Raw genomic sequence first — 27,760 nt, 5'->3', positions numbered from 1 at the left:
GGACTCGTGTCCCCCCCGGTGCCCTACAAAACCCCCCTGGTCTGCCCTCCGAAGACGCGGGTACTTACCTGCAAGCAGACCGGAACCGGGGCACCCCCTTCTCTCCATTCTAGCCTATGCGTTTTGGGCACCACTTTGAACTCTGCACCCGACCGGCCCTGAGCTGCTGGTGTGGTGACTTTGGGGTTGCTCTGAACCCCCAACGGTGGGCTACCTTGGACCAAGAACTGAACCCTGTAAGTGCCTTACTTACCTGGTAAAACTAACAAATACTTACCTCCCCTAGGAACTGTGAAAATTGCACTAAGTGTCCACTTTTAAAACAGCTATTTGCGAATAACTTGAAAAGTATACATGCAATTTTGATGATTTGAAGTTCCTAAAGTACTTACCTGCAATACCTTTCGAATGAGATATTACATGTAGAATTTGAACCTGTGGTTCTTAAAATAAACTAAGAAAAGATATTTTTCTATATAAAAACCTATTGGCTGGATTTGTCTCTGAGTGTGTGTACCTCATTTATTGTCTATGTGTATGTACAACAAATGCTTAACACTACTCCTTGGATAAGCCTACTGCTCGACCACACTACCACAAAATAGAGCATTAGTATTATCTATTTTTACCACTATTTTACCTCTAAGGGGAACCCTTGGACTCTGTGCATGCTATTCCTTACTTTGAAATAGCACATACAGAGCCAACTTCCTACAGATATTAAGACAGAAGAGAGAGAAAGCAAGATAGTGAGACAGGATGTGGTATTAGATGGACTGAGAGGACAAGACAAGTTGAAGGAGTGAAAGACTAAGAGCTGTTCGAGTTCAAGGTTTATTTATGTTTAGACAAATGTCTTTAAAACAATAAATACATACTCTTAAAATAGTAGTCCTCCCATCCTACTCCACCTTACCCACTACAGAAATCCCTACAACCCACAGGGCCCTACCAAAACAGCTCTGCCGAACCAAGCAAATTCCTCCTGTCTCTCCTTCTAGTACTTCTGGCAGCAAATCCCTCATGTGCAACTTAAACCCAATGTTTCTCATCATCGTATTTCTAGTTCAAACTTATTTAAAGAACTTTGCGAGGGCACATGCCACATCCAAAAATTCCATGCTCATCAAAAGTGGTAGTGCTTAAGTCTGACAAGAAATATTATATTTTATAAAAAACGGTTTTAAATTCACACATCGTATCCTATAAAAGAGCAAGCAATTCTAATAAAAGATTAACAATACAATTTTGGAGTCCTAGTCCACATGTACAATTATTCTCAGCTTTCAGAAGAACATTAAACTTTTCTGCCTTTAGATAGCACACATTCAGAGCTACCCAGAATTTTAAAAGAATCAGGCGTAACTGGGCATTGTGCAAGACAGCTATATACTGCAAAACCCTCTGATTATCCCAGGAATACAACATAAATAGCTGAGGGCTTATCCCTTACATACCATAAGTCAGATAACCTTGACCCTCTTTTTCATGCCTTTTTCAATTAACTTTTCGAGAGATGGGAGGCCTCTGCCAGCTTAAAATTTTCAATTTTTCAAGCCACAGTTATTTTCCCTAATCTATTCATTGTCTGCACCGCCCAAGTTAGCTCACTCTTTACAATTTCTTTTGCACAAAGGATTGATTCACAGTTTGTGCTAGAACCTCAGAGTTGGTTTCAAGGTCAGGAAATTCCAAGTCTGCAAATCCACTTCCAATCTTTTCGCTGGACCCATCCTACTTTTAGGCAGACCAAGCAATTTCTTCAGACATTTGCTCTCACTCTCCTCTCAGATTGCCCCAGAGCTTAAGGAAAATAGCTGGGCTCCATAGAGGTATTGTGAGGGAACCATCGATTTATAGGCAGTTAGAAGCGGAGTCCATGAGGGGCCACCAAAAGACTTCTTAACCCCTTTGCTGCCAGGCCTTTTCCCCTCAGGTGCCAGGCCTTTTTTGGCTATTTGGGGCAGTTCACGCTTAGGCCCTCATAACATTTTGCCCACATAAGCTACCCACACCAAATTTGCTTCCTTTTTTTCCAACATCCTAGGGATTCTAGAGGTACCCAGAGTTTGTGGTTTCGCCTGGAGGAGACCAAGAAATTAGCTAAAATACAGCACAAATTGTTAAAAAAAAAAAAAAAAAAAAAAAAAATGGGAAAAAAGGGCTGCAGAAGAAAGCTTGTGGTTTTGTCCTTGACAATGGCATCAACAAATAGTTTGTGGTGGGTGCTAAAATCACCATCTTCCCAGCTTTCAGGAACAGGCAGACTTGAATCAGAAAACCACATTTTTCACCAAAATTTTGGCATTTTACTGCAACATACCGCATTTTTACTATCTTTGTGCTTTCAGCCTCCTTCCAGTTAGTGCTAGAAATGGGTGTGAAACAGCTAAAATAAAAAATAAAAATGGAAATTGAGGTGAAAAAAGAGCCATTTCTATCCACGTTTTCTTCTATAACTTTTTCCAGCTATCGCACATTTTTTAAAGCAATATACCATTATGTTTGCTGGAATCTTCTGGTTGCGGGGATATATAGGGCTTGTAGGTTCATCAAGAACCCTAGGTACCCGGAGCAATAAAGGAACTGCACCTTGCAATGGGTTTTCATTGTATACCGGGTATACAGCAATTCATTTGGTGAAATATAAAGAGTGAAAAATAGGTATCAAGGAAACCTTCGTATTACCAAAATGGGCACAAGATAAGGCATTAAGAAGCAGCGGTTATTTGCACATATCTAAATTCCGGGGTCCCCATACTAGCATGTGAATTACAGGGCATTTCTCAAATAGAAGTATTTTTTACACACTGTCTTACAATTGGAAGGAAAAAATGTAGAAAGAGACAAGGGAAAATACTTTTTCTTCTATTCTGTGTTCCCCCAAGTCTCCCAATAAAAATGGTACCTCACTTGTGTGGGTAGGCCTAATGCCCGCACAAGAAACGCAACATGGACACATCACATTTTTACATTGACAACTGACGTGTTTTTTGGAAAGTGTCTAGCTGTGGATTTTGGTCTGTAGCTCACCCGGCACCTAAGAAAACCTACCAAATCTGTGCATTTTTGAAAACTAGACACCTAGGGGAACCATGGATGGGTTAACTTGTGGCGCTCTCACCAGGTTCTGTTAACCAGAATCCTTTGCAAACCTCAAAATGTGGCATAAAAACTATTTTTACCCAAATTTCGGTGCTGCAAATTTCTGGACTCTGAGGTGAGCCACAAAGTTCCTTCCACCCAGGATTTCCCCCCCGTCTACTGATAAAAATGGTACCTCACTAGTGTGGGCAGGCCTAGTGCAAAACACTACGTGGACACATCACAATTATCAAATACAAAACTATTTTTTGTGGGGGTGGGGATGCACCTGTGTTTTTGGTCCTGGGCTCAGCAGCCATCTAGGAAAACCTAGCAAACCCAGACATTTCTGAAAACTAGACACCCAAGGGAGTTCAGGGAGGTGTGACTTGCGTGGATCCCCCAGTGTTTTCTTACCCAGAATCCTCAGCAAACCTCAAATTTGGCACAAAAAAAACAAATCTGTGTGGGATCACCGCACCGGGACAAATTTCCTACCACTCAATGTTCCCCTCAGTCTCCCGGTAAATGATACCTCACTTGTGTAGGTGGGCCAAGTGCCAGTGACAGGGAAGAGCCAAAAACATGTCGAAATTGATGGGGTCCAAAGGGCAGTTTAAAAAAAAAAAAAAAAAAATTTTAGGCTGACAAGTGGGGCCGAATTCTTATTGGTATAGATGAGACAATGCTGGGTGGTAGGAATTTTGTGGATTCCTGCAGATTCCGGAAGGTCCCATCACAAAAATGTGGGAAAAATGTGTGATTTCAAGAAAAGTTGGAGGTTTGCAGGCCATTGTGGGTAAGAAAATCGTGCAGGTGCATGTGAAGCACACCACCCTGGGCTCACTCAGATGTTTAGTTTTCAGATGTGTCTAGGTCTCGTAGATTTTTCTACATGGCAGCAACCCAAAGTCCAAAAAGTGCAGCCCTCACCATTCCAAGTGGGACGATTTTGAGAACTAGCCAAGCTCTCATCGCCCAAATGTAAAATCAAAACCCAAATCAATCAAATGTCCTCTTTCTTGCCGTGGGATAAGATGTTTTAGTGTGCAGGGGAGAGCTGAAAGACTGTTACCCCCTTCAGTTGTGGTGGGGGCATAACCATGCCTATACTGGTTGGTAACCACCACCCCACTATTTTTTTTTTATTCCCTGGCATCTAGTAGGCTTTCTGCCCCTCCCCTGCTGGGGAGTGGATCGGGGGTAATTACCCCATCTGCCCACCGCTGGGCAGAACAACTTTGTCCTCATTTATTTGGGGTGGGGTATGGCCCTACTCCCACCCTCTTTTTAAAAAATAAAAAACTCTTCCCTGGTGTCTGGAGGGCTTTCTGCCCCCTTTTGGGGCAGAAATGGGCAACAGTAAAGGGCCCCCATGGGGAGCAACCCTTGCCCAAGGGTCTGCCCCCCCCCCAAACAAAACACACACACACCAATCCGTGGTGCCTAGTGGCTTCTGCCCCCTTGGGGGCAGATCAGCCTGATTAAAATAGGCCGATGTGCCCCCAAGGGGGGCAGAAATGACCTAAAATAAATTTGCCCCCCAGGGGAGCTCCCCTTCTGTGAAACTGACGTAAAAAAATCTCTGGTGCCTACGTGGTTTCTTCCCCCTGTGAGGGCTGATCTGCTCCCAAGGTGGGAAGAAATGGCCTAAAATAAAATTGCTCCCCAGGGGAGCGACCCTTGTCTAAGGGGTCGCTCCCCATCTGTAATAAAAACATTTTTTAAATCCCTGGTGCCTTGTGGTTTCTGCCCGCTTGGGGCAGATCAGCCTAATTAAAATAGGCTGATCTGCCCCCAAGGGGGGGCAAAAATGGCCTAAAATGAATTTGCCCCCCCCCCCCCCAGGGGAGCTCCCCTTGCGTGAAACTGACTTAAAGAAAAATCCCTGGTGTCTAGTGGAAAAGGCCTAATAAAAAAAGCTGCCCTTGGGGAGCGGCGTTTGCCTAAGGTGCCGCTCCCTTTATACACAAACAAACATAAACACAAAGTCCCTGGTGTCTAGTGGGCACTTCCGCAGCCCGATCACTTTATGATCGGGCTGCAGAAATGCTCAGAAAGACATGAAAGGAAAGGCAAGGAAATGCCTTTCCTTTCATGTCTCTCTGCCCACCCCCACCCCCTGATCGGAAGAGAAATGCTTTCATTTCTCTTCCGAGAGCGCTGGAAGATGAGCTTCCAGCGTGATGGGTGCAGCCTCTGATGAGGTCCGTACGCGATCGCGCGCTGACATCATCAGACGCCACAGGGGTGGGGAGGTGGAAGGGGAAGCAATTCCATGGTCCTGGTGCAGGATGTAACGGTTATATCCTCAGCACCCGAGCAGTACTGCCGAGGACGTAACAGTTACGTCCCCGGCACCGAAGGGGTTAAAGCCCACTAGTCCTATTTTAGTTGAAGCTGCACATATATCCGCAGTTACTTTGTGTAGGGACCAATTCAATTTTTTGATAAATATAATTTCTAGATATTTGTAAAAGGTGACCCCTCCACCTTCCTATTGCTAATAAGCAGAAAGGGATTGATAACGGTCGTGGTTAAAATCAACAAAACAGCCAAACTAATTTCCTGTTGTTTCCATCACTTTTTGTCCCAACGCCCACAGGCTAAAACAGTGATCAACGGTCGAACGTCCTTGCTTGAAACCTCCTTGTTCAATAGGGGCAATATCATTAACCTTAATCCAGTTCTTTAAATAGATAAGGATCACCTTAGAGTACAGTTTTGCACCTACGTTGAGGAGGTTATCAAGTGATAATTCCCTGGGTCATCAGTCTCCGTCCTTTTACGTATAGGTTTAAAGATTGCACCTTTCCAGCTAGGTGGGAATATGCCTGTTCTTGTTATAAAAATAAAGACCTTTGAGAAAAAGGGCGCCCACCATATAGGATTAGACTTAATTACGACTGCCGGAAGATTGTCTGGTCCTGCTGCCTTGGTAAATATAGGGAGGCTATCAGTTTTCCTAAAGTTTGTTTTGGAGAAGGGCTCCAAGGACTTCTCCCCTAGTTTGGGCCAGGTTCCTCTCACGGTTACCTTTTTGGCTTTATAAATTTGACTTAGGTAACAGGTCTAAGTATTTTCTGGAACTGTGCACCTCACCAGGGGGTCAGACCTTGTGCACCCTCTCTTTACTAGCTTCCAGAATTTGTTCATGTCCTTATCCTGGAGAGTGCAAATCATAAGATCCAGGTTTGACTGATAATAAGCCTGCCTTTTAGCCCTAATCAGTGTGACATACTCCTTTCTTATACAGTTCTAGTCCCCATTCCCAGTTTCTGCACCTGAGACTCCTTTCATCCTTTCTGCTTTCCTCAATCTCCACTTGGCTGTCAGGTACTCATTATCAAACCAGGGCTGATTGAACCCACTGGTTGTTTCCTTTTTTGGCTCCATAATTACACTGTCTAACCAGAGGGGTCAATCATTGAATTACCTCTGTAGTGCTGTCAGATTACCAGTCCAATGTCTTCGAGCCCAATTCCACAACGAGCCCCATATTATTGGCGATTTTAAATTGCAAATATCTTTGATCTATTCTTGTAGTAAATCATGTAGGGTAGGATACATTCATCTGAATCACCGCTGTCTTGGATAGCTAGAAGAGTCATTTTTAAGGCCCAATGATCACTGTGCCTTATTCTTTGGACCTCAAAGCTTGTACAGTTAATTAAAAAAACATGCCTGTATAAATATATAGTCAATAGTATAGCTCTGATTACCATACACAAATGTTTGGGTCACCTGAATATCCCCCTTGAACCAACCATTTAGGCGGACAAAGCCTAACTCAGAGAGAAATTTTATTAATTGCGGGTCATAATTTGTTTGGGTGCATTCTGGGAAGATTGCGTTATAATACCATAACTCTCTAGCATATAGCTGCCATCGACCTCAAACTGAGCTGGGGCCAACGGACGATTAAAATCCCTTAATAAGAGAGTTAGAGGAGCCCCTGGAAGCTCTATCGAATCCATAAGGTCCCTTAGGAAAACCTCCCATTTTTCCTTCCGGTTCTCACATTGGTTTACACAGACACCGATAGTTAATAATCTGTTGCTACGTGGCACCCATCATACTAGTCTAGAAGGCAAGCCAGGAGCCATTCACTACTTGTCGGTATTACTCTTTCACTTTGCTACATTTGGTGATACCATAGAGCATTAGGGACCAATGTGCAGGCCTTGCTTTAATGGATGAGTCAGGTGGGCATTGTAGGAAGTTGGCTCTGTATGCACTATTTCAAAGTAAGGAATAGCATGCACAGAGTCCAAGGGTTCCCCTTAGAGGTAAGATAGTGGCAAAAAGAGATAATACTAATGCTCTATTTTGTGGTAGTGTGGTCGAGCAGTAGGCTTATCCAAGGAGTAGTGTTAAGCATTTGTTGTACATACACACAGGCAATAAATGAGGAACACACACTCAGAAACAATTCCAGGCCAATAGGTTTTTGTTATAGAAAAATATATTTTCTTAGTTTATTTTAAGAACCACAGGTTCAAATTCTACATGTAATATGTCATTTGAAAGGTATTGCAGGTAAGTACTTTAGGAACTTTGAATAATCACAGTAGCATATATATCTTTTACATAAAACACAATAAGCTGTTTTAAAAGTGGACACAGTGCAATTTTCACAGTTCCTGGGGGAGGTAAAGTAATGTTAGTTTTTGCAGGTAAGTAAACCACCTACGGGGTTAAGATTGGGGTCCAAGGTAGCCCACCGTTGGGGGTTCAGAGCAACCCCAAAGTCACCACACCAGCAGCTCAGGGCCGGTCAGGTGCAGAGTTCAAAGTGGTGCCCAAAACGCATAGGCTTCAATGGAGAGAAAGGGGTGCCCCGGTTCCAGTCTGCCAGCAGGTAAGTACCCGCGTCTTCGGAGGGCAGACCAGAGGGGTTTTGTAGGGCACCGGGGGGGGACACAAGTCCACACAGAAAGTACACCCTCAGCAGCGCGGGGGCGGCCGGGTGCAGTGTGCAAACAAGCATCGGGTTCGCAATGTAAATCAATGGGAGACCAAGGGGTCTCTTCAGCAGTGCAGGCAGGCAGGGGGGGGCTCCTCGGGGTAGCCACCACCTGGGCAAGGGAGAGGGCCTCCTGGGGGTCACTCCTGCACTGAAGTTCCGATCCTTCAGGTGCTGGGGGCTGCGGGTGCAGGGTCTTTTCCAGCCGTCGGGATTTTAGAGTCAGGCAGTCGCGGTCAGGGGGAGCCTCGGGATTCCCTCTGCAGGCGTCGCTGTGGGGGCTCAGGGGGGACAACTTTGGTTACTCACAGTCTCGGAGTTGCCGGAGGGTCCTCCCTGAGGTGTTGTTTCTCCACCAGTCGAGTCGGGGTCGCCGGGTGCAGTGTTGCAAGTCTCACGCTTCTTGCGGGGATTGCAGGGGTCTTTAAATCTGCTCCTCTGAAACAAAGTTGCAGTCTTTTTGGAGCAGGGCCGCTGTCCTTGGGAGGCCGGTAGGACTGGGGCCAAAGCAGTTGGTGTCTTCTTTCTTCTTCTGCAGGGGTTTTTCAGCTCAGCAGTCTTCTTCTTCGGTAAGTTGCAGGAATCTAAATTCTTAGGTTCAGGGGAGCCCTTAAATACTAAATTTAAGGGCGCGTTTAGGTCTGGGGGGTTAGTAGCCAATGGCTACTAGCCCTGAGGGTGGGTACACCCTCTTTGTGCCTCCTCCCAAGGGGAGGGGGTCACATTCCTATCCCTATTGGGGGAATCCTCCATCTGCAAGATGGAGGATTGCTAAAAGTTAGAGTCACTTCAGCTCAGGACACCTTAGGGGCTGTCCTGACTGGCCAGTGACTCCTCCTTGTTATTCTCATTATCTCCTCCGGCCTTGCCGCCAAAAGTGGGGCCGTGGCCGGAGGGGGCGGGCAACTCCACTAGCTGGAGTGCCCTGCGGTGCTGGAACAAAGGGGGTAAGCCTTTGAGGCTCACCGCCAGGTGTTACAGCTCCTGCCTGGGGGAGGTGATTGCATCTCCACCCAGTGCAGGCTTTGTTACAGGCCACAGAGTGACAAAGGCACTCTCCCCATGTGGCCAGCAACATGTCTCGAGTGTGGCAGGCTGCTAGAACCAGTCAGCCTACACGGGTAGTTGGATTAGGTTTCAGGGGGCACCTCTAAGGTGCCCTCTGGGGTGTATTTTACAATAAAATGTACACTGGCATCAGTGTGCATTTATTGTGCTGAGAAGTTTGATACCAAACTTCCCAGTTTTCAGTGTAGCCATTATGGTGCTGTGGAGTCCGTGTTTGACAGACTCCCAGACCATATACCCTTATGGCTACCCTGCACTTACAATGTCTAAGGTTTGGCTTAGACACTGTAGGGGCACAGTGCTCATGCACTGGTGCCCTCACCTATGGTATAGTGCACCCTGCCTTAGGGCTGTAAGGCCTTCGAGAGGGGTGACTTATCTATACTGCATAGGCAGTGTGAGGTTGGCATGGCACCCTGAGGGGAGTGCCATGTCGACTTACTCGTTTTGTTCTCACCAGCACACACAAGCTGGCGAGCAGTGTGTCTGTGCTGAGTGAGGGGTCCCTAGGGTGGCATAAGATATGCTGCAGCCCTTAGAGACCTTCCCTGGCATCAGGGCCCTTGGTACCAGGGGTACCAGTTACAAGGGACTTACCTGGATGCCAGGGTGTGCCAATTGTGGAATCAAAACTACAGGTTAGGGAAAGAACACTGGTGCTGGGGCCTGGTTAGCAGGCGTCAGCACACTTTCAATTCAAAACATAGCATCAGCAAAGGCAAAAAGTCAGGGGGTAACCATGCCAAGGAGGCATTTCCTTACACAACCCCCCCCCCCCAAACGAAAGAGGATGAGACTAACCTTTCCCAAGAGAGCCTTCATTTTCTAAGTGGAAGAACCTGGAAAGGCCATCTGCATTGGCATGGGCAGTCCCAGGTCTGTGTTCCACTATAAAGTCCATTCCCTGTAGGGAGATGGACCACCTCAACAGTTTTGGATTTTCACCTTTCATTTGCATCAGCCATCTGAGAGGTCTGTGGTCAGTCTGAACTAGGAAGTGAGTACCAAAGAGGTATGGTCTCAGCTTCTTCAGGGACCAAACCACAGCACAGGCCTCCCTCTCAATGGCACTCCAACGCTGCTCCCTGGGGAGTAACCTCCTGCTAATGAAAGCAACAGGCTGGTCAAGGCCATCATCATTTGTTTGGGACAAAACTGCCCCTATCCCATGTTCAGAGGCATCTGTCTGCACAATGAACTGCTTGGAGTAATCTGGAGTTTTTAGAACTGGTGCTGTGCACATTGCTTGTTTAAGGGTGTCAAAGGCCTGTTGGCATTCTACAGTCCAGTTTACTTTCTTGGGCATTTTCTTGGAGCCGAGTTCTATGAGGGCTGTCACAATGGATCCATATCCCTTCACAAACCTCCTATAGTACCCAGTCAAGCCAAGGAATGCCCTGACTTGAGTCTGGGTTTTTGGAGCTGCCCAGTCCAGAATAGTCTGGATCTTAGGCTGGAGTGGCTGAACTTGGCCTCCACCTACAAGGTGTCCCAAGTAAACCACAGTTCCCTGCCCTATCTGGCATTTGGATGCCTTGATAGAGAGGCCTGCAGATTGCAGAGCCTTCAAAACCTTCTTCAGGTGGACCAGGTGATCCTGCCAGTTGGACCTAAAGACAGCAATATCATCAAGATAAGCTGTACTAAAGGACTCCAAGCCAGCAAGGACTTGATTCACTAACCTTTGGAAGGTGGCAGGGGCATTCTTTAAACCAAAGGGCATAACAGTGAACTGATAATGCCCATCAGGTGTGGAGAATGCGGTCTTTTGTTTTGCTCCAGGTGCCATTTTGATTTGCCAGTACCCTGCTGTTAAGTCAAAGGTACTTAAGAATTTGGCAGCACCTAATTTGTCTATCAGCTCATCAGCTCTAGGAATGGGATGGGCATCTGTCTTGGTGACAGAATTAAGTCCTCTGTAGTCCACACAAAACCTCATCCCTCTCTTTCCATCTTTGGTGTGAGGTTTGGGGACTAAGACCACTGGGCTAGCCCAGGGGCTGTCAGAGTGCTCAATTACTCCCAATTCCAGCATCTTGTGGACTTCCACCTTGATGCTTTCCTTAACTTGATCAGACTGTCTGAATATTTTGTTCTTGACAGGCATGCTGTCTCCTGTGTCCACATCATGGGTACACAGGTGTGTCTGACCAGGGGTTAGGGAAAAGAGCTCAGCAAACTGCTGCAGGGTTTTCCTACAGTCGGATTGCTGTTGGCCAGAGAGGGTGTCTGAATAGATCACTCCATCTACTGAGCCATCATTAGGGTTTGATGACAGAAGATCAGGGAGAGGTTCACTCTCAGCTTCCTGATCCTCATCTGTTACCATTAACAGATTTACATCAGCCCTGTCATGGAAGAGCTTAAGGCTGTTCACATGGATCACCCTCTTGGGGCTCCTGCTTGTGCCCAGGTCCACCAGGTAGGTGACCTGACTCTTCCTCTTTAGCACTGGGTAAGGGCCACTCCACTTGTCCTGAAGTGCCCTGGGAGCCACAGTCTCGAAAACCCAGACTTTCTGCCCTGGTTGAAATTCAACCAGTGCAGCCTTTTGGTCATACCAAAACTTCTGGAGCTGTTGGCTGACCTCAAGGTTTTTACTTGCCTTTTCCATGTACTCTGCCATCCTTGAGCGAAGGCCAAGTACATAGTCCACTATATCTTGTTTAGGCTAATGAAGAGGTCTCTCCCAGCCTTCTTTCACAAGAGCTAGTGGTCCCCTTACAGGGTGGCCAAACAGAAGTTCAAAGGGTGAGAATCTTACTCCCTTCTGAGGCACCTCTCTGCAAGCGAAGAGCAGACATGGCAAGAGGACATCCCATCTCCTTTTGAGTTTTTCTGGGAGCCCCATGATCATGCCCTTTAATGTCTTGTTGAATCTCTCAACAAGGCCATTAGTTTGTGGATGATAGGGTGTAGTGAATTTATACGTCACTCCACACTCATTCCACATGTGTTTCAGGTATGCTGACATGAAGTTGGTACCTCTGTCAGACACCACCTCCTTAGGGAAGCCCACTCTGGTAAAGATACCAATGAGGGCCTTGGCTACTGCAGGGGCAGTAGTCGACCTAAGGGGAATAGCTTCAGGATACCTAGTAGCATGATCCACTACTACTAGGATGTACATATTTCCTGAGGCTGTGGGAGGTTCAAGTGGACCCACTATGTCCACACCCACTCTTTCAAAGGGGACCCCCCACCACTGGAAGTGGAATGAGGGGGACCTTTGGATGTCCACCTGTCTTACCACTGGCTTGACAGGTGGTACAGGAGACACAAAACTCCTTAACTTTCTGGGACATATTGGGCCAGTAGAAGTGGTTGACTAGTCTCTCCCACGTCTTGGTTTGTCCCAAATGCCCAGCAAGGGGAATATCATGGGCTAAGGTCAGTATGAACTCTCTGAACGCCTGAGGCACTACCACTCTCCTAGTGGCACCAGGTTTGGGATCTCTTGCCTCAGTGTACAGGAGCCCATCTTCCCAATAGACCCTATGTGTTCCAGTTTTCTTGCCATTGGACTCTTCAGCAGCTTGCTGCCTAAGGCCTTCAAGAGAGGGACAGGTTTCTTGCCCCTTACACAACTGCTCCCTTGAGGGTCCCCCTGGGCCTAGGAGCTCAACCTGGTAAGGTTCTAGCTCCATGGGCTCAGTTCCCTCAGAGGGCAGAACTTCTTCCTGAGAAGAGAGATTCTCTTTTTGGTGTTGTGTTGCAGCTGGTTTCCCAGTTGGCTTTCCTTTTCTCTTGGTAGGCTGGGCCCTTTTTCCAGACTCCAGCTCTACTTTTTCACCCTGAGCCTTGCACTGTGCCCTTGTCTTGACACACACCAGTTCAGGGATACCCAGCATGGCTGCATGGGTTTTTAGTTCTACCTCAGCCCATGCTGAGGACTCCAGGTCATTTCCAAGCAAACAGTCTACTGGGATATTTGAGGAGACCACCACCTGTTTCAGGCCATTGACCCCTCCCCACTCTAAAGTTACCATAGCCATGGGATGTACTTTAGTTTGATTGTCAGCGTTGGTGACTGGATAAGTTTGTCCAGCCAGGTATTGACCAGGGGAAACCAGTTTCTCTGTCACCATGGTGACACTGGCACCTGTATCCCTCAGGCCTTCTACACTTGTCCCATTAATTAAGAGCTGCTGCCTGTATTTTTGCATGTTAGGAGGCCAGGCAGCCAGTGTGGCTAAATCCACCCCACCCTCAGAGACGAATGTAGCTTCAGTGTGACACCTGATTTGCTCTGGGCACACTGTTGATCCCACTTGGAGACTGGCCATTCCAGTTTTAGCTGGAGTGGAGTTAGAAGTGGTATTTTTCTGGGGACAGGCCTTGTCTCCAGTTTGATGTCCAGGCTGATTACAGCTACGACACCAGGCCTTTTTGGGATCAAAGTTTTTACCCTTGTACCCAAAATTGGTTTGTGAAGAGGCTCTGGGCCCACCCTCCTGTGCAGGTTTTTGGGGGCCTGTAGAAGACTCTTTACTATTTTTGTTTTTGGATGTCTCAACACTCTTCCCCTGGGGAGGCTTTGTGACCCCTTTCTTTTGGTCACCCCCTGTGGAAGTCTTGGTCACCCTAGTCTTGACCCAATGGTCCGCCTTCTTTCCCAATTCTTGGGGAGAAATTGGTCCTAGGTCTACCAGATGCTGATGCAGTTTATCATTGAAACAATTACTTAACAGGTATTCCTTCACAAATAAATTGTACAGCCCATCATAATTATTTACACCACTGCCTTGAATCCAACCATCCAGTGTTTTCACTGAGTAGTCTACAAAATCAACCCAGGTCTGGCTCGAGGATTTTTGAGCCCCCCTGAATCTAATCCTATACTCTTCAGTGGAGAATCCAAAGCCCTCAATCAGGGTTCCCTTCATGAAGTCATAAGATTCTGCATCTTGTCCAGAGAGTGTGAGGAGTCTATCCCTACACTTTCCAGTGAACATTTCCCAAAGGAGAGCACCCCAGTGAGATCTGTTCACTTTTCTGGTTACACAAGCCCTCTCAAAAGCTATGAACCATTTGGTGATGTCATCACCATCTTCATATTTAGTTACAATCCCTTTTGGGATTTTCAACATGTCAGGAGAATCTCTGACCCTAGTTATGTTGCTGCCACCATTGATGGGTCCTAGGCCCATCTCTTTTCTTTCCCTTTCTATGGTTAGGATCTGTCTTTCCAGAGCCAATCTCTTGGCCATCCTGGCTAATTGGATGTCCTCTTCACTGGGGCTATCCTCAGTGATTTCAGAGATGTTGGTCTCTCCTGTGAGGGACACAGCATTTCTGACTATTATGTTTGGAGTCAGGGCTTGAGCAGCCCTGTTCTCCCTAAGTAGGACTGGATGGGGGGAATTGCCCTCCAAGTCACTATCTTCATCCTCTGTGTTGCCATCCTCAGAGGGGTTAGCTCTTTCAAACTCTGCCAAAAGCTCCTGGAGCTGTAGTTTGGAAGGTCTGGGGCCCATTGTTATTTTCTGTATTTTACAGAGTGACCTTAGCTCCCTCAAATTAAGATGGAGGTAAGGGGTGGTGTCGAGTTCCACCACATTAATCTCTGTACTAGACATTATGCTTCTAAAAGTTGGAATACTTTTTAAGAATCTAAAACTAGTTCTAGGTTCTAATTCAAACTTTCACAAACTTTTAAACTCTAAAAGAAATGCTAAACAGGATCTAACACAAGGCCCTAGCAGGTCTTTTAAGAATTTAGAAAAATAGCTCAAATTGCAAAAATCAATTTCTAATGACAATTTTTGGAATTTGTCGTGTGATCAGGTATTGGCTGAGTAGTCCAGCAAATGCAAAGTCTTGTACCCCACCGCTGATCCACCAATGTAGGAAGTTGGCTCTGTATGTGCTATTTCAAAGTAAGGAATAGCATGCACAGAGTCCAAGGGTTCCCCTTAGAGGTAAGATAGTGGCAAAAAGAGATAATACTAATGCTCTATTTTGTGGTAGTGTGGTCGAGCAGTAGGCTTATCCAAGGAGTAGTGTTAAGCATTTGTTGTACATACACACAGGCAATAAATGAGGAACACACACTCAGAAACAATTCCAGGCCAATAGGTTTTTGTTATAGAAAAATATATTTTCTTAGTTTATTTTAAGAACCACAGGTTCAAATTCTACATGTAATATCTCATTTGAAAGGTATTGCAGGTAAGTACTTTAGGAACTTTGAATAATCTCAGTAGCATATATACCTTTTACATAAAACACAATAAGCTGTTTTAAAAGTGGACACAGTGCAATTTTCACAGTTCCTGGGGGAGGTAAAGTAATGTTAGTTTTTGCAGGTAAGTAAACCACCTACGGGGTTAAGATTGGGGTCCAAGGTAGCCCACCGTTGGGGGTTCAGAGCAACCCCAAAGTCACCACACCAGCAGCTCAGGGCCGGTCAGGTGCAGAGTTCAAAGTGGTGCCCAAAACGCATAGGCTTCAATGGAGAGAAGGGGGTTCCCCGGTTCCAGTCTGCCAGCAGGTAAGTACCCGCGTCTTCGGAGGGCAGACCAGGGGGGTTTTGTAGGGCACCGGGGGGGACACAAGTCCACACAGAAAGTACACCCTCAGCAGCACAGGGGCGGCCGGGTGCAGTGTGCAAACAAGCGTCGGGTTCGCAATGTAAATCAATGGGAGACCAAGGCGTCTCTTCAGCGGTGCAGGCAGGCCAGGGAGGGGCTCCTCGGGGTAGCCACCACCTGGGCAAGGGAGAGGGCCTCCTGGGGGTCACTCCTGCACTGAAGTTCCGATCCTTCAGGTGCTGGGGGCTGCGGGTGCAGGGTCTTTTCCAGCCGTCGGGATTTTAGAGTCAGGCAGTCGCGGTCAGGGGGAGCCTCGGGATTCCCTCTGCAGGCGTCGCTGTGGGGGCTCAGGGGGGACAACTTTGGTTACTCACAGTCTCGGAGTTGCCGGAGGGTCCTCCCTGAGGTGTTATTTCTCCACCAGTCGAGTCGGGGTCGCCGGGTGCAGTGTTGCAAGTCTCACGCTTCTTGCGGGGATTGCAGGGGTCTTTAAATCTGCTCCTCTGAAACAAAGTTGCAGTCTTTTTGGAGCAGGGCCGCTGTCCTCGGGAGTTTCGTGTTCCTCTTGAAGCAGGGCAGTCCTCTGAGGATTCAGAGGTCGCTGGTCCTGGAGAAAGCGTCACTGGAGCAGGTTTCTTTAGATGGCAGGAGACAGGCCGGTAGGACTGGGGCCAAAGCAGTTGGTGTCTTCTTTCTTCTTCTGCAGGGGTTTTTCAGCTCAGCAGTCTTCTTCTTCGGTAAGTTTCAGGAATCTAAATTCTTAGGTTCAGGGGAGCCCTTAAATACTAAATTTAAGGGCATATTTAGGTCTGGGGGGTTAGTAGCCAATGGCTACTAGCCCTGAGGGTAGGTACACCCTCTTTGTGCCTCCTCCCAAGGGGAGGGGGTCACATTCCTATCCCTATTGGGGGAATCCTCCATCTGCAAACGGAGGATTGCTAAAAGTTAGAGTCACTTCAGCTCAGGACACCTTAGGGGCTGTCCTGACTGGCCAGTGACTCCTCCTTGTTATTCTCATTATCTCCTCCGGCCTTGCCGCCAAAAGTGGGGCCGAGGCCGGAGGGGGCGGGCAACTCCACTAGCTGGAGTGCCCTGCGGTGCTGGAACAAAGGGGGTAAGCCTTTGAGGCTCACCGCCAGGTATTACAGCTCCTGCCTGGGGAAGGTGATAGCATCTCCACCCAGTGCAGGCTTTGTTACAGGCCACAGAGTGACAAAGGCACTCTCCCCATGTGGCCAGCAACATGTCTCGAGTGTGGCAGGCTGCTGGAACCAGTCAGCCTACACGGGTAGTTGGATTAGGTTTCAGGGGGCACCTCTAAGGTGCCCTCTGGGGTGTATTTTACAATAAAATGTACACTGGCATCAGTGTGCATTTATTGTGCTGAGAAGTTTGATACCAAACTTCCCAGTTTTCAGTGTAGCCATTATGGTGCTGTAGAGTCCGTGTTTGACAGACTCCCAGACCATATACTCTTATGGCTACCCTGCACTTACAATGTCTAAGGTTTGGCTTAGACACTGTAGGGGCACAGTGCTCATGCACTGGTGCCCTCTCCTATGGTATAGTGCACCCTGCCTTAGGGCTGTAAGGCCTACTAGAGGGGTGACTAATCTATACTGCATAGGCAGTGTGAGGTTGGCATGGCACCCTGAGGGGAGTGCCATGTCGACTTACTCGTTTTGTTCTCACCAGCACACACAAGCTGGCGAGCAGTGTGTCTGTGCTGAGTGAGGGGTCCCTAGGGTGGCATAAGATATGCTGCAGCCCTTAGAGACCTTCCCTGGCATCAGGGCCCTTGGTACCTGGGGTACCAGTTACAAGGGCCTTACCTGGATGCCAGGGTGTGCCAATTGTGGAATCAAAAGTACAGGTTAGGGAAAGAACACTGGTGCTGGGGCCTGGTTAGCAGGCCTCAGCACACTTTCAATTCAAAACATAGCATCAGCAAAGGCAAAAAGTCAGGGGGTAACCATGCCAAGGAGGCATTTCCTTACAGGCATGTACAACTTTTACACAGATTTAGAATACCGATTTAAAACAGTATTGGTGATGGGGCACATAAAGCACGGCACACCCCTCAGGAATCCAAAGAGCATTTACAAGAGAACTTTACAGAAAACACTTATAGGTAAATGCAGTACACTACAGGTATCTTTTGTATTTCTAGCTAAACAAGAAGAAACATCACATACACACCACAGATACACATAGACAAGTGTAAGCAGAGAATAAGATCTAGTGAGCACCAATAGTGTTTTATGAAATGCACTAATCAACTGCGTACAGAGATATTTATTGTCGCTGATAAAATATAGAATACTTGTCAAAAGAGGATGGGGTACAACTACCATAATGTAGTTATATATTTCGTGGTCTTCAAATGAGTAAATCAATCAGGAATTTGTAAAGCGCACTACTCACCCGTGAGGGTCTCATGAGTGATGCATTACTGGCTGGTTCACATTTCATTTAAAGAGAATGCTGCTCATGAGTCGGGCCACTTCAGAGCGGAGTTGGACTCCTGCAACTTTTTGAGTGTGAAACACAGAGCACTGATAACTACTAAGCTGAAACGTGCAAATGATTTTCTTCAATAAGTAAATCAAACACATTCTGAGATCAGATTCTAGTTTTTAATGCATTTCTTTTTATGATACAAAATAAGAATGTCTTTATTGGGTTTCCAATAGGGGACACTATGTAACATGATTATAGCTATCTGAAATATGTAAAACTAATAAATGGTTATTAAACGCTTTTGAAACAAGAGTGTGATTGCAAATAGAGGCAAGCCACAAATACTGCATCAACTTTAGAGCCTTACAGCTGTGCAGTAGGAAAGACAGATCATTCTTTGGTCTCTGCTTCACGGATTAGTAAGGATGAACAAAACAGTATCAACTGCATGCTTCAGAGGGATTCGTGGAAATGAAGAGCACATACCACGGGTGTGCAACTAGACAGATTATGTAGAAAGTTGTTAATTAACAAACTATTTTATATCAAATTCTAGGGGTTTTGTGGTGCAAAGGTACACCCCTTGTGCTTTTCAGAGTTTGTATAAATCCTGCCTGAGCTCCTAGATTGTACTAGCTCTATTTTCTTTATGCAGACAGCAGATTTGAATGACAGATCTATTGTGGACACCTGAGAGACATCTGAACTGCATTGAAGGCACAGACGTCAAGTGCTAGACGTAGGGGTGGGGGTCAATCAGCCACATCTTTTTTTAGAGGCTCAGAGGAAATTGCGGCCCATTCTAAAAACCACGCTCTCAGTTGTAACATAGGGTACTGAGTGGATGCTTCTGTAAAGTAGTGCTAGCAGCTCAAGGAAGAAAAAGGAAAAGGCATAAAAAGCTTCTTAAGTGCTGGGTCATCACAGTAGGACAGTTTTTGCAAGGCTGAATTTTTGTATCTGGAAAGACAAGTTGGAGTAGAGGTGACGCTGAAATGCCTGGTTCAGGGTTGTAGCTGTAGCTTGCAGACCTGGAGCAGAGTTGAAATAACACCAGGTTGGGAATTGGCAAGCCTAAAGCAGAGCTGAAGTAGGACCAGGACTGTAGCAGTGTTAGAGATGGGAGGGCTGGAGCAGAGCTCAAGCTGGAAGGACTGGAGTAAGCAGGAACTGTTGCAGGAGCTGGAATGGAAAATCAAACAGCAGAACCACACTGCAGACGTTAGGCCCCTGGTACTCTGATCAGAGATTCGTTACATACTATTAGGACACAAAATACATGACAGGAAGGAGTTGGTCTCAAAAAGACACATATTGAAAGGTGTTGACATTTGGTGGCCGTATTGAAGTATAATCTGAGTTTGGTGGCCATCTTGGAATGGGGTCTCACTAAAGGAGAGTTGAATTGGAGCTTTCCGCTTACAGTAGTCCCCTTTGCTGTCCCAGAACCATAAAAACTAGTGCAATATTGATTTCTTAAGCTAGAAAGCTTCCCCAAAGCAGCTGTCTATGTATTACCCTTACCTTTGACCACAAATCTAAGAATTTGCACCTTGCAGACTTCTTAAACACATTACCAACCGCCACCCTTCCCTCATACAACTCTCCAATATTAGTTAATAATTGACACTGGAAACAATAAAACCACTGCCCTGAACCAGCCAGGACCATTTACCTTAACACAACACCTTTATCGCCAACAGATCAATGTTCTGACCAACTTTTGACCTATTTCAGGAATGCCTACAGTGGCCAACTTGTCCCAGAAAACTGCCATCAGGTAGTTCTCCACTGCCGCTTCAGACCAGACCACTGTACTTTATGTGAACTACATTAATCCTTGTAAGGAAAGAATGACTTGTGGTTTCTTTTGAAACATCACAGTAGGCTCAGGGTAATCTTCATGCTTTCAATTACCATCATGAGCTTACAAAGCAGTGACCAATTCACAAATTAAAGTTGGTCTAAACACTGGCAGAGTAAACACTCAAATCCTGACACTAGAACACAATGAAGTCACCACACGTCATACTAATACTGCTCTCGATCATGCATACCCTCTTCTGTTACTTGACCTATGTGATCTTTAGCACCATCAACCACACAGCTATTCTGCCTATTTCAAAGGGTCATGGATGGACATAAGGGCTTGCCTTTTGTTTCCCCATGATTAGTGTGTTAACTGTAAGATCAAGATTCTTCTTCGAAATTTAGACAACCCAACCTCCCACCATCAACATGTAACTCCTTAATAATCCTTCTGTAAAATGCAAAACATCAAGGTGGGTTTTGAATTTGAACATTTCTTCATAATTTTTAGGAGTGTTTTCATCACAAAGTTGTTTAGGATATCCATGATCCAGGAAGATGCAACATCAGGTCTAAACTATTTCGATGACCTGCACACTGGGTAAAACTGTCTTCAAAACTACAACAGGCCCAGAAATACACAACATAAATCATGAAAATGTTGTGCCCTCTGACCTTATCACCCCAGCAGTGATCTCTTTGTACTGCCTCCAGATAAGGGCAAGAAACCACTTAAAAACTCCACAAGGTTCTAGATGCAAAAGCCCAGGGATACCTCTCTAAGGTCATCTAACAACATCAGCCAACCAGACACACAAGTTGAACCTTTCGGAACCTACTACCGTTCATCTATCCAGATCCTTCCATGCACACAGCTCTGCCATAAGTGGAATCCCTAATGACTCCACCTCAGATTTTAAGAGGAATTTTAAATTAGTCTTCATCATGGTGATTGTGTTGCCATTAGGTTCCTCCCAAACATGAATACTGACTTATTTACATACTGGCCAACTTCTGCTAGCTGAAAGAGAAAAATCTTTCCACTTCCGGTGCTTCTTCTTGCAGATATTACTTGCCCTCCATTACATATTATTGTGTCGTATTCCATACGTTTGCCCTTAGATGCTAAGCACAAGTGCCAATAGTCCTGATGGTGATCTATTAAGTAATATGACAGGGTCAAAATTTTGTTGACTTAACTGTAGTGGATTACTGAGACATTTGGGGTCAAATTAGAGACCTCAACCAAAAAATAGGCCTCCTATTTGGAGAAGTGTTGAGGATGCTTTCAAAGGAAAAAGTAGCCATTAGGAGAGACGGTGTACTGACAGTCATGGATGACGTGCACTGCATAAACTGTACGAGTGTCAATGGAGTTCAACTACAGGTTTGAGCAGAATCTGCTTATTCATGTTTATGCATATGAACTTTACTTTCATTTGCACTGCTCAGCACCCCTAACCTGCCTGTTCCACATAAATATTGTAACCCTAAACTTTCCAATTACAGACTTTCTCCCTTTCAAGTCCCACAATGCAGTCTGAGCCCTCCAAGGTCACCTGCATCCTCCATGAGCACTAGGGTGTCATCACTGCACCTTTGTCATCTAAGTCGCCTGGCCCTCCACTCATACAGCCCTCCCATTATACCTTCCCATTGATTAGCCAAATCCACTACCACCCTCCTCATTTACCCTCCTGGACTAAATGCTAAACAGACACAAAAGTCAAACATTACAACCCAAAGCCCTTGTCCATCTCATTCTACTTATACAATACTAGCTCTATTTGCAACCAAACTACTTACATCACCAACCACTTCAACTATATATCCCCCACATTACACTTTACAGCCATAATAGTAACATGGCTCGATTCAGAAGACACGGTCACTCCCGCTGCTCTCTATACTGAACGCTCCACTTTCTCTCATGTGCCGAACAGAAACCAAAGAAAGGAAAAAGTAGCCTTTTCTATCACCAAATCTCTCACAAACCACATCTATCCTAATATTGTTCCCCCCTTCCTCCCCGACCCCAAAAACACCATCATTACGGCTATTGCCAGGGTTCAACACTCTTGTCATCAGCACTGGCTGCACACCAGGCACTAGTGGCTCCTTCTTTGAAGACCTTGACACCATTACAAAATGTATATGACCCAAAACACAACTTTTCACTCTTAGAATTTCAAGGTAAACATGAGCAATGACTTGCCTACACATAAAAATGATAGAACACTACACCCAATCCTCCTATCTCAAACCATAGCCCACTTTCCTTCAACCACAATCCCTTGTTCCTCAGATTCAGCAATTTTTCACTTGTCAACCACCATGGCTTCCAATTCTTTGCCTACAATAACACTCCTGTTCCCGAACAAAAACACCCACCAAGTGCTATATTGTCATTCTTAAACCAATTTCACAATGGCCTTCAACTCCACATACTATAAGGAATTAAATGGCAGATGTAAAACAATATTCAACTCACAATTACTCCCACTGTGTCTTTTTTCCACACCTCATGTCAACCATGTACAAGTTAAGATGCACTTAAGTGTGCAAAGTCTTGGAATGTGTGCACAGTCTTATATCACCACTCACTTAGCATCACCAACAAACACATGCTGTTTATGTTATCCACCTATCTGTTCACACGTAGCTATGTACAGGGTATTGTGTTGCTACACATAGTGTTCATTGACAAAATGCTTTTGCTATTTTCCTTTCAATAAGTATCATGCCCCAGGAAGAGAAAGGTTGTGGTGATGCCACCGATCAGACAGGATATTAAATCTCAAAGCAGTTTAATTTGAAATAACATAACAGAGGCTAGTGCTGTGAGTCAGAATTGAGAGGTAGCAGTAGGACAGGTGTGGATGGAAGAAGCCTAACACTAGCTGATGTGTTTATAGTAATTTAGATATGATTTATGACTAATTATAATAAAAGTGAGAGGCTCACAGATACTTCTTAAATGTGTCTTAATTTACCAGATAGCACGGATAGTGATAATTAAAAGTGTCCCAGATCTGTCTGCACATGGAAGATGTTAAAGCTGAAAAGTACAACCCGGGACCGGACAAGCTGCTGGTCGATGGCCTTCTTACCTGCCATATGATGTGTCCCCAAGGATGAACATCTTGGAGCTGGTGGCTTCCTCTAGCTTTGCTGCGATGGCAGCAGAGTCAACAAGAAGCTCATCTGGGAACTGGAGAGCAACCTGCAGGAATCAAACACACATGAATCACGACAGATGAAGATCAGCACGTTTTATAAATTCTGACAAAGCCACCTGCTGTATCCCTCCCTCTGATGCCTCCCAAAGGAAGCAGACAGCCATCACTTATATCTTTTTTTACTTCTTTAGCTTTGGATTTTGTGGATTTCAATACAAACATTTTATTCTGCTGTACGGTTTATTCTTATGATCCTGGCTAGTTGTATGCATCATTTAATCACAGTGTGAGGCACAAGATTTTTAGAATGTGTTTTATGCTACTGTCTTCAAAAGAAATTAGAAAGAGTTGGAGGAACCATCAAAATATTAATATGTAGTATGGATTGTTTTGTTAGATAGCCATTAATACACATAAAATGTACCTGTAGTGCTTAACCCCAAAAGAATATATTGGTTACACCACCTATTTATTTCCAAAGACACTCATTCTCAACAATGCTTTTGTGTATTGTCTTAACAGCAGTAACCTTCAAAGATTTGACCAACAGAGCCAGACTTTAATAATGTATTAATTATACCACTTTGCAATAGGTCTCTCTTCTGCGCTTGGCATACAGTAATATTAATGCATGCTCAACCATCTGGTAGTACTAATTTATGTTTTGCAATTTGAATGTATTGTTTTATTGTGAATTTTTATATGTTCTTATAGCACTGGAAAGGCCTCATATTTTTAAAGGATGTTATGTTAACTGGAATTCGCAATTTTTGGAAATGCAAAGTCCAGGGTGCTGGGGGCCTTAGGCCCCCTCTGCTGCACCCCAAAATATTTTTTTACAACATATAAGGTGCACACATGCCAAAAGGGTATGTGTGCTTTACATGTACATTTTAAAAATGCATTTTAAATGCATTTTTAAAATTTGCACATGGTTACCACCAAGTTCATCTTGGTGGTAAATAGTGATTCCTTAATGCCCAATTCGGATTAAGGAATTGCTTCTTACATGTGCTTTAGAAATCGCAAATAAGGAATCCTTATTTGAGATTTCTTATTTAGAGTTTTAAGGAATCGCTATTTTAGCGATTCCTTAAAATTGCTTTCATAATGCCTTTGATACATTCTGAAATGGCTTTTTGCATTCGCAAACGGGCATTCGCACCGTTTGCGAATGCAAAAAGCTTTGATACATCTGGCCCTAAGAAAATTAGAAGCTTTCTTAAATGTATCCTTCAGGAATGGACAAATGTGTCAGACACAGTTTGAACTGGATTGGTTCATTCCTCTAAACCACAAGCTAACTTATTAGGAAAAGAACATTTCAACAATTGTGGAACACTATCAGACTGGTCTTTTGAGGGTTCCATAAAGCTTGTGGCTATCTCTGCTACTGTTTGATGACCTCTTATCCAAATTATCAGTCTATACCGTCTTCTAGTTCTGGAAGTATTCTAAGCACACCCAGGGCTACTTACAGCTTGAGTTCAAAACAATATTTCTAAATACTTGGAGCATACATTCTGGTGGATTAGGGGGAAATTCCTATGTCAAAACAGAGGTAAAATTCCGACCCCAGCTCTGTGTAGAAATGCTAACACCAATTCACCGTCACTCATCTGCGTTAGGACAAGTACAACCCTGACATGTAAGACAAACAAAATGGAAATTGTGAAATCCAGTTTGGTACTGAATTATCCTTTGCCCCTCAGATTAAGTCTGTGGAGAAAAACACTTGTTATCAATAATCCATAGGAAGGCAAGTCTGCCTGCTTTTTTCAGACCAACTACACCATGGATTTTACAAAACCCATACATTATCATTTCTAAAATAGATTACTGCAATATCATGGATGCCTTCATGCAAAAATTAAAACAACAAAAACTGAAATAAATCCTGAACCAGGACACCAGACTGTGTTTAAATGTAGAGTAATCATCCTGTGACCTCTACCTCTTACAGGTCTGATTAATATGCTGATGTACTGTTAACATCTAACAGCGCAGTAAAGGATTCACTTTAATGAACTATGAACCATAAACAAGTCCTTTCAGGATAAAGGAAAACACACATTATTTGCAAAATCTGGACTCCCTACCAACCCACGAGGAATTTAAGGTCCAAGGATATATCTTGCCTACATCACAACAACCCTAGATGTTTAAAACATGGAGGAAGATCTCTCACATTCAGGGTCCCAAGCACTTGGCATGACCGCAACACTTATTTATGAGACCAATCTAACTATCTCGGATACAGAAAATACCTAAAACCCCACATGCTTAGGAAATCTTTCAACATATTCCTTCGCCTTTTCCTAAGGACCAAGTGATTTTACAAAAGAGATCTTATACTAGAACTGATATTTCCCATTCAATATCCCAGGAAGCTGAAGTAACCACCCATACCCTTGTAGCTGAAGGCCTGATCGGACTCAGCAACTTAAATGTTACTGAGCATCTTTAAGTGACCAATAAAACAACATGATTCAACACTGTACAAAACTAAAAATAAAAATAAAGATATGCACATCTTCTCTGTGCTTGTATTTTACCTTGCCCCTGTAGCCGATCCCCATTCTTTGATGCAAATACTCACCCTAACCTTGGTACTTGCTTGTCTCAAATATGTTTTGTTCAGCTTGCCTCTGTTTAGCAATACATGGGCTTAATTTACATCTCCTCCATCTTCATTCAGAATAAGCACACACTTTTATGTTTAATTTCTCAAACATAATGCATTTCAACAACACAAAATGTTCACTATTGTTATCCCACTGCGATCTCCTTCAAGTTTGTTGCTTGAATAAACTGAATTGTGTCCTTAGGTTCATTCTTAAAATAAGATATGCTGATACTTCACGAATTGTGACATTTTCCATATTTGTACAAGTCCTTATACAAATAATTTTATCAGTTGGATGAGTGCCCCATGTGGCATTTTATAAATTCTGTTATTGTCTGTTTTAGTTTGGTCTGGTGTAGAGGCATTTCTGATGGGTGAACTCTAATCAGTTATAAATTGCTACTCCTATAGGTTATCAAAAGAGACAACCAGTTAGTATGATGTAGTACATACATACCTAAAGCTCTGTTTTAGATTAAGACATTGATGTGTATTAGTCTTGTGTGGAATAAATAGTGTCAAACTAGCAAAAGAGTAAGCCTGGGTGGAGTTCTGCTATGTGGAACTCCTCAACAAGCGGAAAAAACTATGAAGCTCTACATGTAGTTCCACAAAGGGTGGAGTTTGGGTAAGTTGTGCTGTTTGCGCTGATGTTCAGCAGCAGGAGTTTCTCCCACACTGTAAAATCAGCACTAACAGTATCACGGGGAGTGCCAGAGGGCGCTAACTTCTTTCTGCCGCTCGAGTAGATTTTCTACTTGAGTGGCAGCTTCCTCAACGCAAGCAGCAGCTTCTTTCTCAATGCAGGCAATAGTGATCTGCCACGACCACCTGTGTTCAGAAATCTTGCTCGCCAACATAGGGATTTCTCTCACTCGCTAACTTAACATTGACGAGCCGCACAAGAGAAAAAAAAACTCACTTTGTGTCGATTCGTGGAGATTTTTCGTAACTCTGCATGGAGCGGGCAAAACTCTGCAAACTCAGCCCGCGGAGCGAATTTTTTTCTCCCACTCCTATAAAAGAGGCCTAATCTATCGATATTCTACCTTCAAACTGGAAAAAGCAAAAACCTTTCCACAACAAAACAGACAATCTCATCAAAGAAGTCTATAAATATTTTATTTATTCCATAATAAAGATTGTATATTAATAAAATAAATGAATGGTAAAACAGCCCAAGCGCTTAAGTGCACTCTTTCGGATGGCTGAGCACATCTGATCAGGCAAAAGGGACCACTCTTAGTGCAAAACTCCTGGACAAAGAAGTATTTTTCAATCAACTTGAACACCTTGCATTTGAAATCAATTTGACCCCATTATTACATACCAAATGTGTAAATAAAAAATTGCTCTCAAAACAAAAAATAAACAACGTCTACACACAAATTATGGGGATGTAACAAAAGACTGATTACACAATTAACTCTGAATCGGAGACAGAACCCTGGAAATGTAGCGCACAGATGTACTTAGGTTTTTGCCTTCTGCAAAGGAGACACAATGAAATCCTGAATCGAGAGATTAGTTCCCCATTTTTCGTCTCCTCTTTTGCTCTTTAGTACTCTTTTGCCTACTTTTCAAGTCGTATCTACTAGAATGCACATGTGCTGTTGCAAGACATTTTCAGCTTAGAGGGCAGATAGAGCTCACCCACTGCTTACAATTGGTTGGCTTTATTGTCACTCTCATTTGCTTGCCTCTTATTTGTAAGCTTCTGTGGGGGTTTGTGGTGGGTTCTTTCGGGTACTTTCATGAAAGACACAAGAATACTTATGACCTGGGTTATTTTTACTGGAGGTATTTTTTTTTTTAAGTGGGGTGTCACAAAAAAAATATATATAACAAATCTTGGTTCATTCTCTTTATCTCTTCATAGTCTCTTTTTCTTTCTCTGTCGCTTTCTGGTTCTTTTTATTCCTTTGTCCTTTTGGTCATTTCTCCGTTGCGTTCGTTCTCTTTTAACCTCTTTGTTTCCTTTTCCTCACTTTAGGTATGTCTCATCCGACGTTCCGTTCCCAGATGGGCGGGATCA

At 44.5% G+C, this 27,760-nt stretch overlaps 1 protein-coding gene across 4 annotated transcripts in view; it reads right to left on the bottom strand.

Annotated features, from left to right (window-relative positions):
- Positions 1-27,760, bottom strand: part of DPH2 (diphthamide biosynthesis 2) — a 97,350-nt gene that overhangs the window by 48,371 nt on the left and 21,219 nt on the right. For all 4 annotated transcript variants that reach the window (XM_069232854.1, XM_069232853.1, XM_069232852.1 and 1 more), the window contains one exon: positions 23,031-23,143. In XM_069232854.1, the coding sequence (XP_069088955.1) occupies positions 23,031-23,143 (113 nt within the window). The remainder of the gene's footprint in view (positions 1-23,030; positions 23,144-27,760) is intronic.

Source organism: Pleurodeles waltl, chromosome 4_2 (genome assembly GCF_031143425.1).
Source record: "Pleurodeles waltl isolate 20211129_DDA chromosome 4_2, aPleWal1.hap1.20221129, whole genome shotgun sequence".
Lineage (NCBI taxonomy): Eukaryota > Metazoa > Chordata > Amphibia > Caudata > Salamandridae > Pleurodeles > Pleurodeles waltl.
The sequence above is the reverse complement of the archived record's forward strand: the minus strand, read 5'-3'. Positions and strand labels throughout refer to the sequence as shown.